Raw genomic sequence first — 15,895 nt, forward strand, 5'->3', positions numbered from 1 at the left:
TGTGTTCAACCTCTTAAACAAAAAACACAAAGTGGAGGTAAGATGTAGTTGATACAATCAGAAATAAATATTTTAGGTAGCCTATAATTCACACAAAGCCTGATTTGAAAAACACAAGTGTCTGACTCAAAAGGCTTTATGTAAATCTTAGATCAGAAGATGCCATTAGTTATTGGGGATGGAGGGCAAAGAGATTATATACAAAAAATATTTCTTGAGGGACTATTTTGTGCTTTATTAAAAAAAAGTTCAGGTTAATATTTTTTGAAGTAATTGGTCCTAAGGAAGAAATACAGGAAATCCACAGAAAAAGATAGCAACCAGAATGATATCAGCCAGCTTTTGTATACTCCTTCACTCTGACTTGTTGTCCACTAAAAATATTTTCTAGTTTATCCAATTTCCATAGGTGAGTCAGTCTTGTTCACAATCAGTATCAAAAGCAATAATGATGACACTTTATTTTGGTTTCACTCTCCTTTTGGCATCTTTATGTTTCTTCCGACAATCCTAGAAAAACAAAATCAAACGCCTTTTAAAAAAATAAATGTAAATTATTTTCAAGTCGTTCAGTAACTATAAAGTAAAATTTAGGATTATTCAGTATCAAGGTAGTGGAAACCACTTTGGAGATGCTCAGACTATTTAGACTTTAGCTTTAAGTGTTTACAATGGGAACTCCAATGCAGTCTTTCAAAAGTCTCATGATTTCCTGATACGTAGTGAGCGTGGCTGAAACTTGGGACCAGTAACGCAATTCAGCAAGTCTTCAATCTTCTCACCTGTACCACGTATGTTGGATTAAATACCTCAAAGTTTTAATACTTCGGCATTATAATTCTCAGTGTTTAAATCATATTCTCAGTTGTCATCCTTTCTGTCTTAAGTTTCATACCTTATTCCCATATTCTTACACAAGGCAAATATTAATACAAAGATAACATCGTATCTATTTTAGGAGATAATCAATATGAAGATACAGTTACTCACCATACGCAAGTTGTTTGTTCTGGCCTCCCAAGAATTCCTGCTAATATTACCTCCCATTCCACTCCAGAATAAGTCAAAGCCTAATAGGGGAAAATCAAGAAAGACAAGGCAGCAAATACCAAAAAACACAATATTCTAGTGCTGGCATTATCAAGGTCTTCAATTCTAGTTAAGACCTCCCCCCATCAATTTACGCTAATTAAAAAACATTTTAGTTTTTTTTTTTTTACGAAACGAAAATGTAGAACCACTAGGATTTTACTGTCTATAAACCATTTACTATTACGTAACTTGGTTTATGCTTGTACTAGGCTTTAAGAAATGAGTTCACCAACAGCCTCAGAGTTGTTATTATTTTTTTTTAAATTGGGGACTGTTGGGGAACAGTGTGTTTTTCCAGGGCCCATCAGCTCCAAGTCAAGTCGTTGTCCTTCAATCTAGTTGTGGAGGGCACAGCTCACTGGCCCATGCGGGACTTGAACTGGCAACCCTGTTGTTAAGAGGTTGCTGCGCTCTAACCAACTGAGCCATCCAGCCGTCCCCAGCCTCAGTTTTCACATGAACTTTTAGAGTACTGAAAACAGGAGTTTTTGTCTGGCATCTAAGCAAGTCCTCGAAGCAAAACAAGCCCTTGAAGATAATGAGTGAGGGAGGTAGTGAGTGGGAACCCCTAGCCCCCCAGAGCTTTTCATGCCGACATACATCAGTCTAACAGAGGGGGCTAAACCACGTGACATTGTAAAGGGTCAGCATTTTTGCCAAATGATTACCTGTTCTGTACCTTTTAATCGAAAAATGGACTTACCATGAAGTCTTTCATCATTCTTACAGAAAAAGAACAATCTAGTAGTCTTTTTCTCCGGTAATGACACTCCTCTGTGGGGGGGGGGTGTGTATGGGGGGGGGGCGGTGGGGACACATGGGGGAGAGACAGAGAGAGAAATTGGCTGGTGAATTTCAATATTTAAGAAGAATGTTTACATTGAAAATATACTACTCCTTAAATATAGCTGCTCTGTATGTTGCTTATTTTGCTCTGAGTTAAGGTGCCCCCACGTTCTCTCTTCAACCTTCTTCTCTTCTACTTGTACTTGTTTAAGTACAAGCTCTGTCTTCTCCATACTGGTTGCTGATACTCTCACTCTACCGCTGCCACCCCGTCTGCCAGTGTTTCCCACGGGGTAGCACCCAGTCAGCTGCTGCATCCTCTTGGCAGACCAGGGACTTCAGTGTCAGGCTTCCTTCCCTGTACCACATCACCACCCCCATCCCGTGATATCCAAATCTCAAGAAAAGGAAACATGCTCCCCATTACAGAAAGCCTACAGAACTCTCTAAATGAGCTGATAGAATAGTCTTGAAAAGATAAACTTAGATACTTCAAGAATATTTCCAAAGCATGTCTAACTCAGATTTTACAAATTATGAAGTGTACCTGTACAGAAACAAACTGCTTACCCAGGGCTGGGCATTCTGTCATCTGTTTCTTCAGTAACATCTTCCCCTTCTGAACTGCTGTCTTGGAAACGAGGGGCTCTCTGCCAGGCAGTCTTAGCAGGATTCACTGTCTCAACTCTATATGTCTCTATATTGTCATGACAATGAAAGAAGACGGGATTGTAACCAACAACCAAGCATTTCTCAACACACTCATTTGATTCCTTTCACCATGCATGCTTATCTCTAAATTTCCAGTATCTTAATCATTAATTAAAAACAGGTAGTATCTTTTAAGCTTTTCAAATATTAATTGAGAGAAGCTACTATATAATATTTTGGCATTGCTAGGGTGATCTGATAAGGAATATAGTAACACTGTAAAAAGATACAAAAACTAAAGGTTTATAAATGGGCAACATAGTTAAAAAAAAGCAGAAACAAAATGTGGCACTGTGCTAGCATGAGAAGCCTAAAATATAACACAATGTAGTGAAATCAGTTTTCCCTCCTGCTTATTCATAAATGAGAGAAGGTACATATGTTTACAGTTTCAATTTCCAAAACCTCTTTCTAGAACTGCTAAAAAAAAATTTGTAAGATGTGGATGATCATCTCACGAGTCCCAGAGTGTCCCAAGTGCTTAAAGCACGTCCCCCAGATTGCTGAATTTTCTTAGTACTCATTTCAAGACCAATTTCTCACAGTTGGCTCTGTTATTAGAATTATCGCCAATATCCAAATCACACCAACTCTGCTCCACAGGTTAGGACTTAACTTTGTACTCAAATGGACAGCACAGGAAAGACAAGGTAAGGAGTGATATATTGTGTCTTATTTAGGACAATGCTTGAAAAACTCCTAGATTTTTGTGGCTCCTGCTGGAATACTACAGAGCTGAGATTTAATACTTATCTGCTAAACACCGATGCCCTTTTACCAGCTGATCTTTAAAGTAGAATCCACTGTAGGTGTGCTTATATTGTCCTGTAGAGGCATACCCTGCTTTTTGTAATGAAGTTCCAGGAAAGCTGCACTTGCATTCTGAACACTAGGTGAAGAGCAGCCTTTGAAGGACCAGGTGTTTTTAACTTTTGGCCCATGTTGGCCTTCAGAGGTAACCCTCCTGAAATGGAATGCAAAACTGTACATGCTGGAGTTGGTGCTTTTCGCTAGGTTCTGGCAAATGTCCAAGGATGAAGTTAGAAAACAACTGGCATTTCTATGACATAGCATATTTGTACAAAGCCAAGGTTACCTATTTCTTCCTTTCCCCTATCATACAGAAGTCATGGCTTCTCCAAATACATTTAAGATATGAAGCTATTCAAATATACTATACTTACTATACTTCTTCATGACTATTTCTTTCTACTCAACAGAAGGGATACTGTACATCATTCTCCAGCTTCTAGAAGCTGGCACCCTTAAAACAAAATACTGAATCTCATATTGTTTACCTAGGTGGAAGGAAGAATCTGCTCTTCAGCTAATGTTAGATCATTACATTTAATGTAGACTCAATCAAAATTGAGTTTAAACTTTCTGGAATGAAAAAGTTAAAAAAAAAAAAAGTACCTTCCTTTGCATCTCTGGCGTCTAAATGAAAAAAGGAGAATGTGAACTCGCTAGGCTGCTGGGCCCCGGTCACCAGAGTGGGAGGGTCATGGACTTCCTCGGCTTTCTCTCCACCACAGTCCTCATTCCAGGGCATGTCTTCCTTTTCACTGGTATCTTTCATAGTTTGGAATATTTCTTTTAAATCCGTAGCAATGTTATAATACATTTCTTTAGACACCTCAGGTAGCTTCTCAGCTTCCTCTCTCTTCTTCTTTCGCTTTGCTTTACTGCATTCACAGACATGTGCATCACAACAAAACAGTCAATTTTTGGAAAATTTCCAGAAATCAAGAAAGGAAAATACCTTGGATAACTTTAATTCCATCCTTCCAACAAGCAGTAGGATCCACATATAAAACTCTACTCATAAAAGCAGAATCTTGATCAATAAGTTTCTTATACACAAAACTATCTCAAACAGCTCCAAGTATTAAATATGATACTCTCCTATCTCTATCCTCTAAACTAAAATTCAGAAATTACTCCTAAGATACTAGCTTTGAGTAAGAAAAAAAAAATCACTTCACAACATTGTGCCTCAGTTTCCTCATCTGCAAAATGAATGCAATAAATCAGGTGACTTCTAAGCCCTTCCCAGGTTCTAAAATTCTTTAATTTTATAAAACCGGCATAAAAGGATTTAGTCATAGTTCAGTTTTAGAAATGAATTATAAATATGCTAAGTCTAGTTTGTTTTGGAATGAAAATTTTATATTACCATAAACCTGCTCTATATTTAGGAATATGCTTTTCTCTTTGATCTTAGATAAAAAGTTACGTGGCAGTTTCTAATATCAAGTTTTTAGCTAATAAAAGATTAAAATCCTTTTTCTTATTAGAGTTGACAGCATATATATTGTTGAGTAATATTTGGCCAAAATTCTGTGTTCTCTAAAATGATGAGATGTCCTAAATGATCATCTTATTGGTGGAGACTATTTCACAGTGATAACTTTTCTATACTTCATTAAATAAACCAATTTGGCTAGGATTTAAGGCAGATATGCCTCCCCTGGAAGCAAACTCTGTAATACCTGGTGTTCTTTAGACAGTTCCAAGGGATTGTCACTGAGCTATGATGTAGTGGATATCAAAGTGGTCCAAAGATCCTCTGATACTTCTTTACGCAGTGGAATGAATTCCCCCAATCCTGGAGTGTGGGCTGGGCTTAGTGATCTCTTGAACCAGCACAGGAAAGCAGATGTAATGGTGTGTGACTCCTGACACTAGAGTTAGAGAATGCACTCTGGCTTTTTCCTTGCTCTCACCTTCTTCTGGATCACTGGAGCAGCTGCCATGTTGTGAGGGCACTCCAACAGCCAAATGGAGAGGCCAACGAGGCAAGGAACTGAGGCCTCCTACCAATGGTCACATGCACACACCACCTTGTAAGCAGATCTCAAGCCTTCAGAGACTGCAACCTTTTGAGACCCTGACCAGAACCACCTAAAGAAGGTGCTCCCAAATTCTTGACTCATGGAAACTTTGAGATAATAAATATTTGTGGTTTTAAGGTGCTAAGTTTTGGACAATTTATTATGCATCAATAGATAACTAATATACCCTAGATGGAAATAAAAACTAGTATGTTGAACAAAATACCTCCTACTTATGTACCATGTTCAATGTGGATTATCCTAAAACTCATATGAAACTTCTATATTGCAGGGAATATTTATGTTACTTCTACTTTGGTCTGATATTGATTCTTTTTTAAAAAACCTTTAATTTTGGAACGATTTTGGAATTACAGAAAATTTGCAAAGATAGTACAGTGTTCCCAAATAACCTTCACTTAGTTTCCTCTCATGGTAGCATCCTATATAACTATGATAGAATTGTGGAAACTAAAAGATTAACGTTGTTACATTCCTATTAGCTAAATGCAAACATCATATTCTCATTTTACCAGTTTCTCCACAATGTCTTTTTTGTTCCAGGAGCTAATTCAGGATAACACATTGCCTTTAGTGATTTTAACAGCAGGAAAATGAAGGTGGTTAAACCAGGTGAAGTGACTGGTTGCTCCATATATATGGCCTACTTATCAAACTAACAGGATAGCCCTAACTCCTGGCACCTGTAAATATTATTATACCTTAGTGGGAAACAGGGTCTTTGTAGAATAGTTAAGGGCCTTGGAACAAAGAGATTACCCAGCACTATCCAGGTAGGCCCTAAATGCAATCAAAAGTGTCCTTATAATAGATACAAAGATGACATCCACAGAGAAGAGAGGAGGTCATGTGAAGATGGAGGCAGAGACTGAAGAAAAGCAGCTGGAAGCCAGGGAATGCCATGGACTGTTGGCAGTCTCCTGAAGCTAAGAGAGAGGCGTGAAATGGATTTTTCCCTGAATCTCTGGAAGGAACGCAGCCCTTCCAATAAACTTGATTTCAGAGTCCTAGCCTCCAAAACTGTGAGAAAATAATTTCTGTGGTTTTAAACCACCAAGTTTGTGGTAATCTGTTACAGCAGCTAATATAAATAGCTAATATAAGAAACTAATGTAAGTAGGAGGTGCCATAGTAGATTAGGAGCACATATTATCATTTATATGCATAAGATTCCTTTGTCAAAGTTAAGGCTCTCTCTACCATGTCCATAATTCCACTCTAACTGCTCCCTCCCTAGTCTTAAACTAAATACAGTGGAGACCAATGGATGGGATATTGGTTACTATCTACTCTTCTCATTATCCAAAATGAGATTAATTCATACGATCCTGCTACTAAAAGAAGTAGCTTGATTTACCTTTCTTTTGGTTTATCATCTCTTTTTCTTTCATAAGTGGCATGGTCATGCTTTGTTGGATCATAGTGTATGATGTCCCTATGTAAAAAAAGGAATGATAAATTGGAAGAGATAAATCAGAACACACATGCAAAATGTTAATAGCAAATTATAATTCAACATCAGAATGATTCTAATTTTGAGCAAGGCAAAGCTACACAACATCAAAAATGAGTATTAGGATCTCATTAGAAACAATCACATTTTAAATTGTCTAGTTTTGAGTTTCTCCGGATTTTTCTGTCAATATTAAAATTCATTTTAAACATACTAAAATAATTTAAGATTAGTTTCTTGAAGTTGAATCACTGGGTCAAAGGTAAATATATTTTTAAGGGTCTGATACTATTGCCACTGCCCTCCCCAGGAAATTTAAAATGGCCTAGTTTTAAACTGGCAAAGGAAAGCAGGGTGGGACGGGATAGAACATAAATCATACTTGAATTTCTTAGCAGCTGCTGCTGGTCCTTTGTTTGCAGGACCTCGTAGGCTGGCGCGCAGGACACTTTGTACAACGCCCAGGGCTTTCAGCTTTTCTGCAGCAAGCTCTTCCTCCTCAGTGGTCGTCTTCTCATTTACCTCTTAGAGGGAACGATCATTAGCAATCTCTAGGCAAACGTACTTAAGAAGTCTCAATCATCAAATATTTATTAATCACCTAAATATGTGCAAAGCACATTAAGATAGGAAGAAAAGTTAAACCTCATTTTCCTAAGCTCCCTACCCCCAGGCCCTCAATGCCACAGTGAATCAATCCAGAAGATGCATGACAAGCAAATAAGTCCCATTTTTATTTCTAATTATAAAAATTGAATCTGGATTTAATGGCTTTCAGTGGCAGTCTAACAGTTTTTAATGTAAAGACTGACAAAGACTAATTACAAAACAAATGATTATAGACTCATTTTTTTACCTTCTAAAAATGTGAAAAATTAAATTACATGTAAATCTAAAAGTGAAAGATAGTAATTTTACGGACTATTAATATGTATTAGTAGACAGTTGTTTCTGCTTTTGATTCAGTAATATTGCGGGAAAGAGCCATAGGCCTATCCACACAGGGTATCATAGAAGCCTGTAAGCTGTTATCCTCAACTACTAGAAAAAGACAAATACCAGAGAATAAAGTTAAACAGCTAGTTTGGATTACAATTGAAAAGAAGTCTAAGCCTTAAAAACCCTTTCAATATAGCACAGGATATGAACCAAGCAACAGAAGCCGGCACAAAATGCTGATTTGAACAAGTTCTCTACAGAGATGCTCCCGCAGTTCCTAAGGTTTCAAAGGAGGTAAAGATTATGTTCAATTAGATCAAGAAATGCTTTATAAACCAGGTAGACTATAAGGGAGGAAAGACAAAGTGGATTCCCTGAGGTGGGAGGAGAGCCTGGCAGGTGTAGGAAACAAAATAAACATGTACGTTAAAGAAAGTACAGAAGAGTTTTATACTGCAGTAGGTTGAGCCATATGAACTACTAATATTCAACAACTTTTGACTTCAAAAATGGCGGGCAATTTCAATTTTAATCTAATAATGACCACTAGGAGCAGAACTTATACCAAAGGGCTCACGGTGTTTGTAGGCTGGCCATGCTGCTTACTTGCAAGAGTCTTTGCAATTCACAAAAAAATTGAGCCGTGGGAAGGAAAGACACAAAAGAGAGAGGTTCCATGTCTGAGTACCTAAGAATGGAAGTACCATCAACAGAAATAGAAGGGTCCAAAGGAGATGAAATTCAATTTGGGAGTTTTAACACGGGCCCAAGAACACCTGTGAGAAATATCCATCCGGCACTCAGAAAAGAATGGCTGGAGCTCAGCAGAACAGTCAGGAGCCAAGACGACCCCAATTTGGAAAATATCCACATATAAGAGAAGACTAAAGCCACAAGAACTTAAAAGAACCTTGAGAAGAGCCTACCTCTGGAGGGAAAGGGAAAATCAGGAATCAAGAAGAAGAAAACCAGGATATCATGGTATAATGAAGCCAAGAAGGGAAAGAGAACATTCAAGAAGAGATGGTCAACAGTGACAAACAGTATGGGCAGGCTGAAGAGGGTGAAGCTTGAGAAAATGCCCCTGCATTTGGTGAACTGGTTACTCACAGCTCTGAGGGACACATACCAGAATTTGGAAGGACAGACCAAGTGGCAGAAGTTAGGAAAGTAACCTCTAAATGCAGCTCTAAACGGAGTCTATATTCCCAAGGTTCTGTCCATTCCTATGTTTCAAACATGGAATTTTGGGTGACAAGCTCTGAAACATAAGTTCATATGGATCCTAGAGAATTTACTCTTTGAACCTGAGCTTCTGGAAATGTACAATACACATGATAATCATCTCAAAGAATTGAGAGCGTCAAATCACAGACTGTATGTATTTTCAATAAAAAGTCAACGGCTTCTGAATTAGATGCAATTTTCTTTTTTTTTTTCATTTCAAGTTTAAAACTAAAAAAAAAGAAGGGAGTGGCAACTTGAAAACTGGCAGGGCTGAAGAAATGGCTTTTGGACCTCTGAGAGCAGATTTCGTAGAAAGAGGGAAGGGACTAGAAGAAATGTGAGAAAGGGGGGAACGGGATGTATAAATCGAGGGATTAAGATGCAGGTTAGGTGAACTCAGGAAGGAGATAAAAAGAGATGTAAAGAAAAGAGAAGTTCTGAGACTGGAGAGGGAAGCAAGGAGCTCACTGGAGGATAAGAGTAAAAGGTCTTGTAGAGGAAGTTTAGAATCACTGCTACAAAAAAAGCTAAAGGAAGTCAAAGAGTAGAATTAGCATGCGTCTGATAGCATCGTTACTGTTAGATATACCCTAAGCAGGATGAATTCAAGTAGAGTAGCATTCAACAGCATATTGCTTTTTAAAAACCTGCACCAGCACACAAAGAAGGGAAGCTGAAGACTCTCTTGTAGAAGGCCAAGTGTGACTTACCTGTGTTCCATGGACTCACCTGGACCTCCCAATCTACTGCTAGGCAGGGACCACCTTTTCTCTTATGCCAGAGATAGAATGGAGGAAGATGGTGCCTCTGGTGGATGCTATCTATTCCTGTCCTCTTTGGCAGCTTCAACTAATTTAAATTTTCTAAATAAGTTACTATGTACAAACAAACTCAGGCAGTACTGAGTAAGCGAAGCAATGGATTATAAGCTCCACAATTCACTGTCTTGGGGTGTAGAGTTTCTCCATGTGTTAAGTGACGCAGCTAAACTAGGTGACTTTTCAGGATGTCCCAGCTCTGACATCAGGACTGTTTGGACAATGAGGCATTTACCTTCTTGTTCCTCTTCACTGTCACTTTCTAGAAATCGGGAGTCCATGCGAAATCTGTCATCAGTGGCAAAATGAGACTGCAAGTCCATGAGCTCAAAGACAAAACACACACACAAGTAAAGGCCACATTCCCAAGAAATTGCTTCTAAAGAAGACCCCCCAAGTGCCCTCCCACACCTCGAAACTCCAATTGCTGTCTGCATATCCTCACCTACCCATGAACCAATCAGAACAGGTTGTGCAGGACTTACTCCCAAAATAAATAAACAATGGTGTATGTCAAGGTCGGCCTGCATTTACCTAGACTGATGGACTATGTCAAAAAATAAGGACACATTGCAAGTTTTATTATTTTCAGTCTTCACTAACCTTCTTTCCAGATCTACCCTCAAACTGAGGTTTAATTCTGAACCTGCTACTGTCGTCTTCGGAATCAGATTCCTCACCATCACTGCTGTCGAACAGCTTCCCAGATGCTGCAGCCAAGGACTCCTGTTACACAGATGAAGACAGAAACATTTATTAAAAACTGAGGCAATCAGTGTTTTCTTCATGTCATCTTCTCCTCACGTTTAAGAACGAACAACCCAGATGCATCTCCCAGGAAAGGGTGGATGGTGGTGAGAACAGAAACTCCCGACTCAGGGATATCTACTTGGCCTCTTAGTGCACTGGTCCAGAGGCTCCCACATAGCCTGAATGCGGGAGGGGGGTCAGGATAGTTATTACATATGTGAGAATACTTTCTGCAGGATTTCACTAATACTGATGTCACTGTCCGATGATGTGGAGGATAGGTGCATGCGGGAGAAAATCTCAAAGGTCCTGTAGGCTCTGGGTGGGCTGGAATCTCCTCACAGCGCCTGGAAGGCTATACGTTGAGCCTGGCAGTTGTGGGCATGTCTTGGTATGTGAAAGGCAGAACTGGATCTGCAACCACAGAGGAATGCCCACACAGACAATCTGAACTTCTTACTTTCACTGGTTTCTCTCCCAGATGGCTTTGCTCCCAAGTGGCTGTCTCCACTGTCTCACTTTCACTGTCGGAACCAAAGATGACGTGTGTTGGTTTGTCCTCTGGATGATCGTCCTAGAGCATTATATCAAAAGCATTACATCTTAAGACAACCCCCCGGCTCCTTTCCCTGCCAAGTCTACTTCTCATCCTCTTTTCTTGTCTAGTCGATGCCACTGTCCACTTATTTTCCCAAGACAGACACTTGTGACTTCTCTTTCTTTGCATATCCAGTTGATCGCCAAGTCCCATCAAATGGACCTTCTTGGTAACTTTTCTGTCTATTCCCACTGTTACCATCTTGGTTCTGGCTCATGACCTCCCAAAGGCTGACTCTGGTTCCAGATTTGCCCCAATTCGATCTGTTGTTTGTCGTGGCCTGAACAATGGTTTCCCAGAGCTTGGCAAACTTTTTCTGTAAAGGACCAGAGAGTAACTATTTTAGGCTTTGTGGTCTTGGTCCTGTATTCCTTTTTTAAAATGCTTTAAAACATAAAAACCATTCTTAGCTTGGAGGCTATACCAACATGGGCTGGATGGCCTGGGAGCTGTAGTTTGCCAATGCCTGTTCCAACATACACACAACCAGCCTTCATTTTCTTGCTTAAAGCTCTTCATTCTTCTCAGTCTTAAGACTATGTCTAAACTCCGTAGCCTCTTCACAACTCCCCCTACTTACCTCTGTAGCCTCATTTCTTGCTACCCCATACTGTATACATCCCAGTCACACTGACTGGAAATACTCACTTCGCCTTTCCTCTCCCTTCGCACGCTTTGACCTCTGCCGACCAGTTCACTGACCCGTCACACCAGACTCTGTTCAGGCTGAGGAAGGCCCTACCCCATCCTCCCGACCAACCTGGTGTTCCTCCCATGTGCTGCCAGGGCTCAGGGGCATACTTGTCTCTTGGTCAGTGGCACTGAACTGTTCCCTTCTGCTCACCATACTATGAGCTAATAACCACCTGCGGCGGGGACCGTGAGCCTCGGTCCTCATTCTGTAAACCCAACACTTATTGAAGGCCTGGAACCTCCTAGGTACTGAGCAGTTGTTTAAAGAATGAATAAAGCTCATTATAGTAAATCTTGGGATATAAATCACTTGGGAAATGATTTATATGTAAATTCAGACATCAACTATACCACTTCTAGTTTCTAAAGGAAATTATGAAAAAAACGTTAGATAAAAACAAATGAAAATGTTTTATAAATAGTTTAATCTCACTTCCTTTGGGATATACTAAACATATACGGTGATAAAAACTTCTAACTCAATGACTCAGCACATGGAAATGGTGGGTGCTAAGATACTAACCTCTGAAGGGGCACACCTGCCTTCATGGGAAGGGAAGAATGAAATTTGAGAGCTCTTGTTAAACCCATAGACTGCAGACACTTACCAGATTTGCCAGAGCATCATGAACCAGCTTCTTCTGCAGTGCTTTTGCCTTCTGCCTCGCCGCTAAGGCTGCCAGACGCTTCTGGTTATCCTCAGCGTGCCTGGCCTCAGCATTAACACCTGATGAACCACCAAGAGAACGTGGGATGTCAGCTTCACCTCCCTGAGACTGTCTCCTGGAGACCTCTGGTGACTTCTCAGGGGCCACGTGGCTGTTTAGATCAGGCCTCTTTTCAGAGCCTTCTCCCATCTTTGTGCTCCTGTGGCAACAGTCTTCATCAAAGGGAGTCTCTACACCAAGACTTAAAGATTTCTTATCTTTTAATGGCAACAGACTAGAAACAGAATTTCTACTTCCCTTTCCTGAACTGCCAGGCAACACCACTTTTTGATCCTGGTTCTGAGAAGTGGACTGTCTCTTTTGAGGCCAGATATGATTTGGGTCATCTGCTTCTTTTGTACATTGGGAAGGAGTCAGTTTGCTTGATGAGCCATTAGCATATGGAAACCCCATTTCCATGGACACACTAGTGGGATCCTCAAGTTTCAAGGAATTCTGATTTTTATTCATATTGTTAGAGGCAACACTCTCTTTCAAGGATTTTTTCACTGATTTCTTCCCATAGAGACAGCCTACTCCCTTGAATGCCTGGAATTTTGGCTTTAAGTTGTTTTCCTTTTGTTTCTGTTTCCCAGGGGTATTCTCTTCTCCCTTGAAAAGGGAAGCCAAAATCTCCTCAGGATGAATACACTGTTGACCTCTGTGGAGGCCACCAGAACTCCTGTGGAGGCTCTTGGAGGCTCTGTGACACTTGGCGGTGATTTCCCAGCCATTACTCTCAGTATCTTCTTTTGGAGCCTCCAGGTCACCACCAGCCAACTGTGCCAAATCAGCTAAAGTGAGAGTCACAGAAAGACAGTTTTTCATCATGGCATTATACTCATCTTCCCCAGACTCGGCTGATTCTGACACAGACTCAGTGTCTTCACTGCTACTAGAGTCGGACAGAGATTTATGACTAAGACACTTCACTCTATGACTGCTGGCTAGCTCTACGTTGGTTTTTTTGGGTAGTTTAATATAATGATCAGAAAGTTCACAGTTTTTCCTATTTTTGAAAGAAATTTTCTTATGCATAGGCTTTTCCATTTGTGAAAATTCTGTACTATTTTTGACTTTACCAGCATTTTTTTTCATTGCAATGATTTCATCTGTATCTCCTGAGTCATAGTTGCAATCATTTCCCACATTATCTTCACTATCAAGGCAAGAAATGTTATTTTTGATGCCTAAACCTGTTAAAGAACAAGTTTTGTGAACACCTGATTTGAAATCATCCCTTACAACTTCAAAGGGATCATTTCCAGACTCATTTGTTAAGGACCATGCAGTTCTCTCTCTGTTTTCCTCTCTTGCAATCATTAGTCTTAATTCATCTTCAGAATCAAGATCATCACCAGACATGCTGTTTTTGCTCCCGGTAGTTTCCAGGCCAGAAGTCTGAAAAAATGCATGTTTAACTTTCTGATTATCAGAATCAGGTGCATGAGGTAACTTAGGAGCAAAGGGGTTATTAGGTATTTCTTGTATGGCCTGTTGCTGTGTCATGTGTGGACTCTCCACTATTACCCTACTGGGTCTTGGTCTCACAGCCACAGACACAGTGGAACCCTCATCCTTCTGCGCTTGTATTATCTTCTTGGGAGGGCTGTAAAAGTCAGAAAACTCTCCTCGTCGTTTCTTACTCATAGGATCATTCCCTCCTTCCAGTTCCCAAGTGAGGTTAGATATAGGGACGACATTTGTGAAATCCTCCCCTATTTTCTTTAAGTTGTGGCAGTATTTTGATGGATCATATTTCATGATGTTACCAAAGTCAAGGAACAAAACAAAGGCACTAGGTTTTAGGAAAATCTGTCAATCTGGTGAATCAAAAGGAATAGTTTAATTTTACCCTCAGTTTCCTATCCAATAAAATGAGAATTTCACTGGATGACCTCAGGGGCTTTGGAATTGAGCTGTCTTTCCAGAGTTAAAACAAAGCACCATCACTATTAACTGGCAGAATATCTACTTGAATATAGATATTATAGTAATCGGATTCAGATTACATTCTAGGTATAGAGGCCCCATGACTATTGTATATAAATCCAAGAAATCCATCCACTGAATTGATGCTGTAAAGCAGAGTAGAGGGGCACCCCCAGAGGGAAACAGCTGGACACTGCATGTCCTCGAGTTTCAAATTCTTTTGGCCATTTCTGCCTTCTCAATGCTGGCCTATCCTAGCTCCGATTCTCCTAGCTCAATAACCTCTGTTTCACATTGTACTCACTCTCTGCAGAAGTCTTTATTATAGGTTGGTGCAAAAGTAATTGCGGGTTAAAAAGGTTAAAAATAATTGCAAAAAGCGCAATTACTTTTGCACCAACCTAATAGAAAGCTATTACTTCTTTACCAGGCCTGTTCTGTTGCTGATATTATCCAGAAAGATTCTAGCTAATGTCTATACTGTGATGACAGCTGGCATTTGCTGATTTCCTAAAACATACAAATAGTCAAGTAGAGTTGCTGTAAGTTATCACTCCTGAAAGTTTCTTTGTTCACTTAGTAACTACTGAATATATGCCAAGTATGTGAGATGTGCCCGTGTCCACTGTCTCTCAGCTTCACACTTCCCTTCAACATTCTCCTCTGCTGTTAGTGGCTGCCATTGGTGGGAAGCCTGCAGGTAGAGCAGTAGCAGATGTGGCCAGGGCTCGAGGCCTGTGGCATAGAAGCCACAAGCAATGAGGACACACCTGTCTACTTGTCTAGCCCCAGGCTGGCAGCAGTTTGCTGCATTTATTCATCTTTGGACAACCAATCAACTTCTAGCTCCTCCTGCACTTTTTAAACTAACTGCATATATTCTATGCCCTCTGTTTGAAATACGTGGAACTGCTTCTGCTTCTCTGACTGACACACACTGTAAGAGCTAAAGGATGCACAAGCTGTACCCTCTGCCCAGAAGTTCATGACACTAGGAATTCAAGGTCTTAGACAATTTGACCTCATTTTCTCAAGGGAACAGGTGTCTGAATTTGCTTATCCTGGGTTCCAAACTATTTCTCCACCCACCTGCTTGTCTACATATTTCTATCTACTAATTTCCTTTTTCTTGGAATCTTTCCTATCACTTTTCTATTAATGTGAAAACTACTCCATTTTCTCTACAGCCTACCTTACCAATGGCCCCATGTTCACTTGCCCTACTTTAGCTCTTTTAGCAATGACTTTGAATCCATGAGAGGAAGCACATACAATAAGTGAAAAGGCTTCTCTGACAATCATCATTTGTATTACTCACTTGTATAAAACCTTGT

General features: G+C 40.0%; 2 protein-coding genes across 5 annotated transcripts in view; one reads left to right on the plus strand and one right to left on the minus strand.

Annotated features, from left to right (window-relative positions):
• CENPP (centromere protein P) overlaps positions 1–15,895 on the plus strand; it is a 261,592-nt gene that overhangs the window by 4,464 nt on the left and 241,233 nt on the right. The window lies entirely within an intron of this gene.
• Positions 121–15,895, minus strand: part of NOL8 (nucleolar protein 8) — a 28,174-nt gene continuing 12,399 nt past the window's right edge. For 2 of the 4 annotated variants that reach the window (XM_074330159.1, XM_074330162.1), the window contains 11 exons: positions 12,531–14,394; positions 11,092–11,205; positions 10,485–10,607; positions 10,117–10,207; positions 7,280–7,421; positions 6,802–6,879; positions 4,006–4,274; positions 2,449–2,575; positions 1,796–1,866; positions 991–1,070; positions 121–510 (listed from right to left, as the gene is read on the minus strand). In XM_074330159.1, coding sequence (XP_074186260.1) covers positions 460–510; positions 991–1,070; positions 1,796–1,866; positions 2,449–2,575; positions 4,006–4,274; positions 6,802–6,879; positions 7,280–7,421; positions 10,117–10,207; positions 10,485–10,607; positions 11,092–11,205; positions 12,531–14,394 — 3,010 coding nt within the window. In that variant the 3' untranslated portion in view covers positions 121–459. Of the gene's footprint in view, positions 511–990; positions 1,071–1,795; positions 1,867–2,448; positions 2,576–4,005; positions 4,275–6,801; positions 6,880–7,279; positions 7,422–10,116; positions 10,208–10,484; positions 10,608–11,091; positions 11,206–12,530; positions 14,397–15,895 lie in introns of all 4 variants that reach the window. The other 2 variants (XM_019713820.2, XM_074330161.1) reach the window with 1 other exon arrangement.

Source organism: Rhinolophus sinicus, linkage group LG04 (genome assembly GCF_036562045.2).
Source record: "Rhinolophus sinicus isolate RSC01 linkage group LG04, ASM3656204v1, whole genome shotgun sequence".
NCBI lineage: Eukaryota > Metazoa > Chordata > Mammalia > Chiroptera > Rhinolophidae > Rhinolophus > Rhinolophus sinicus.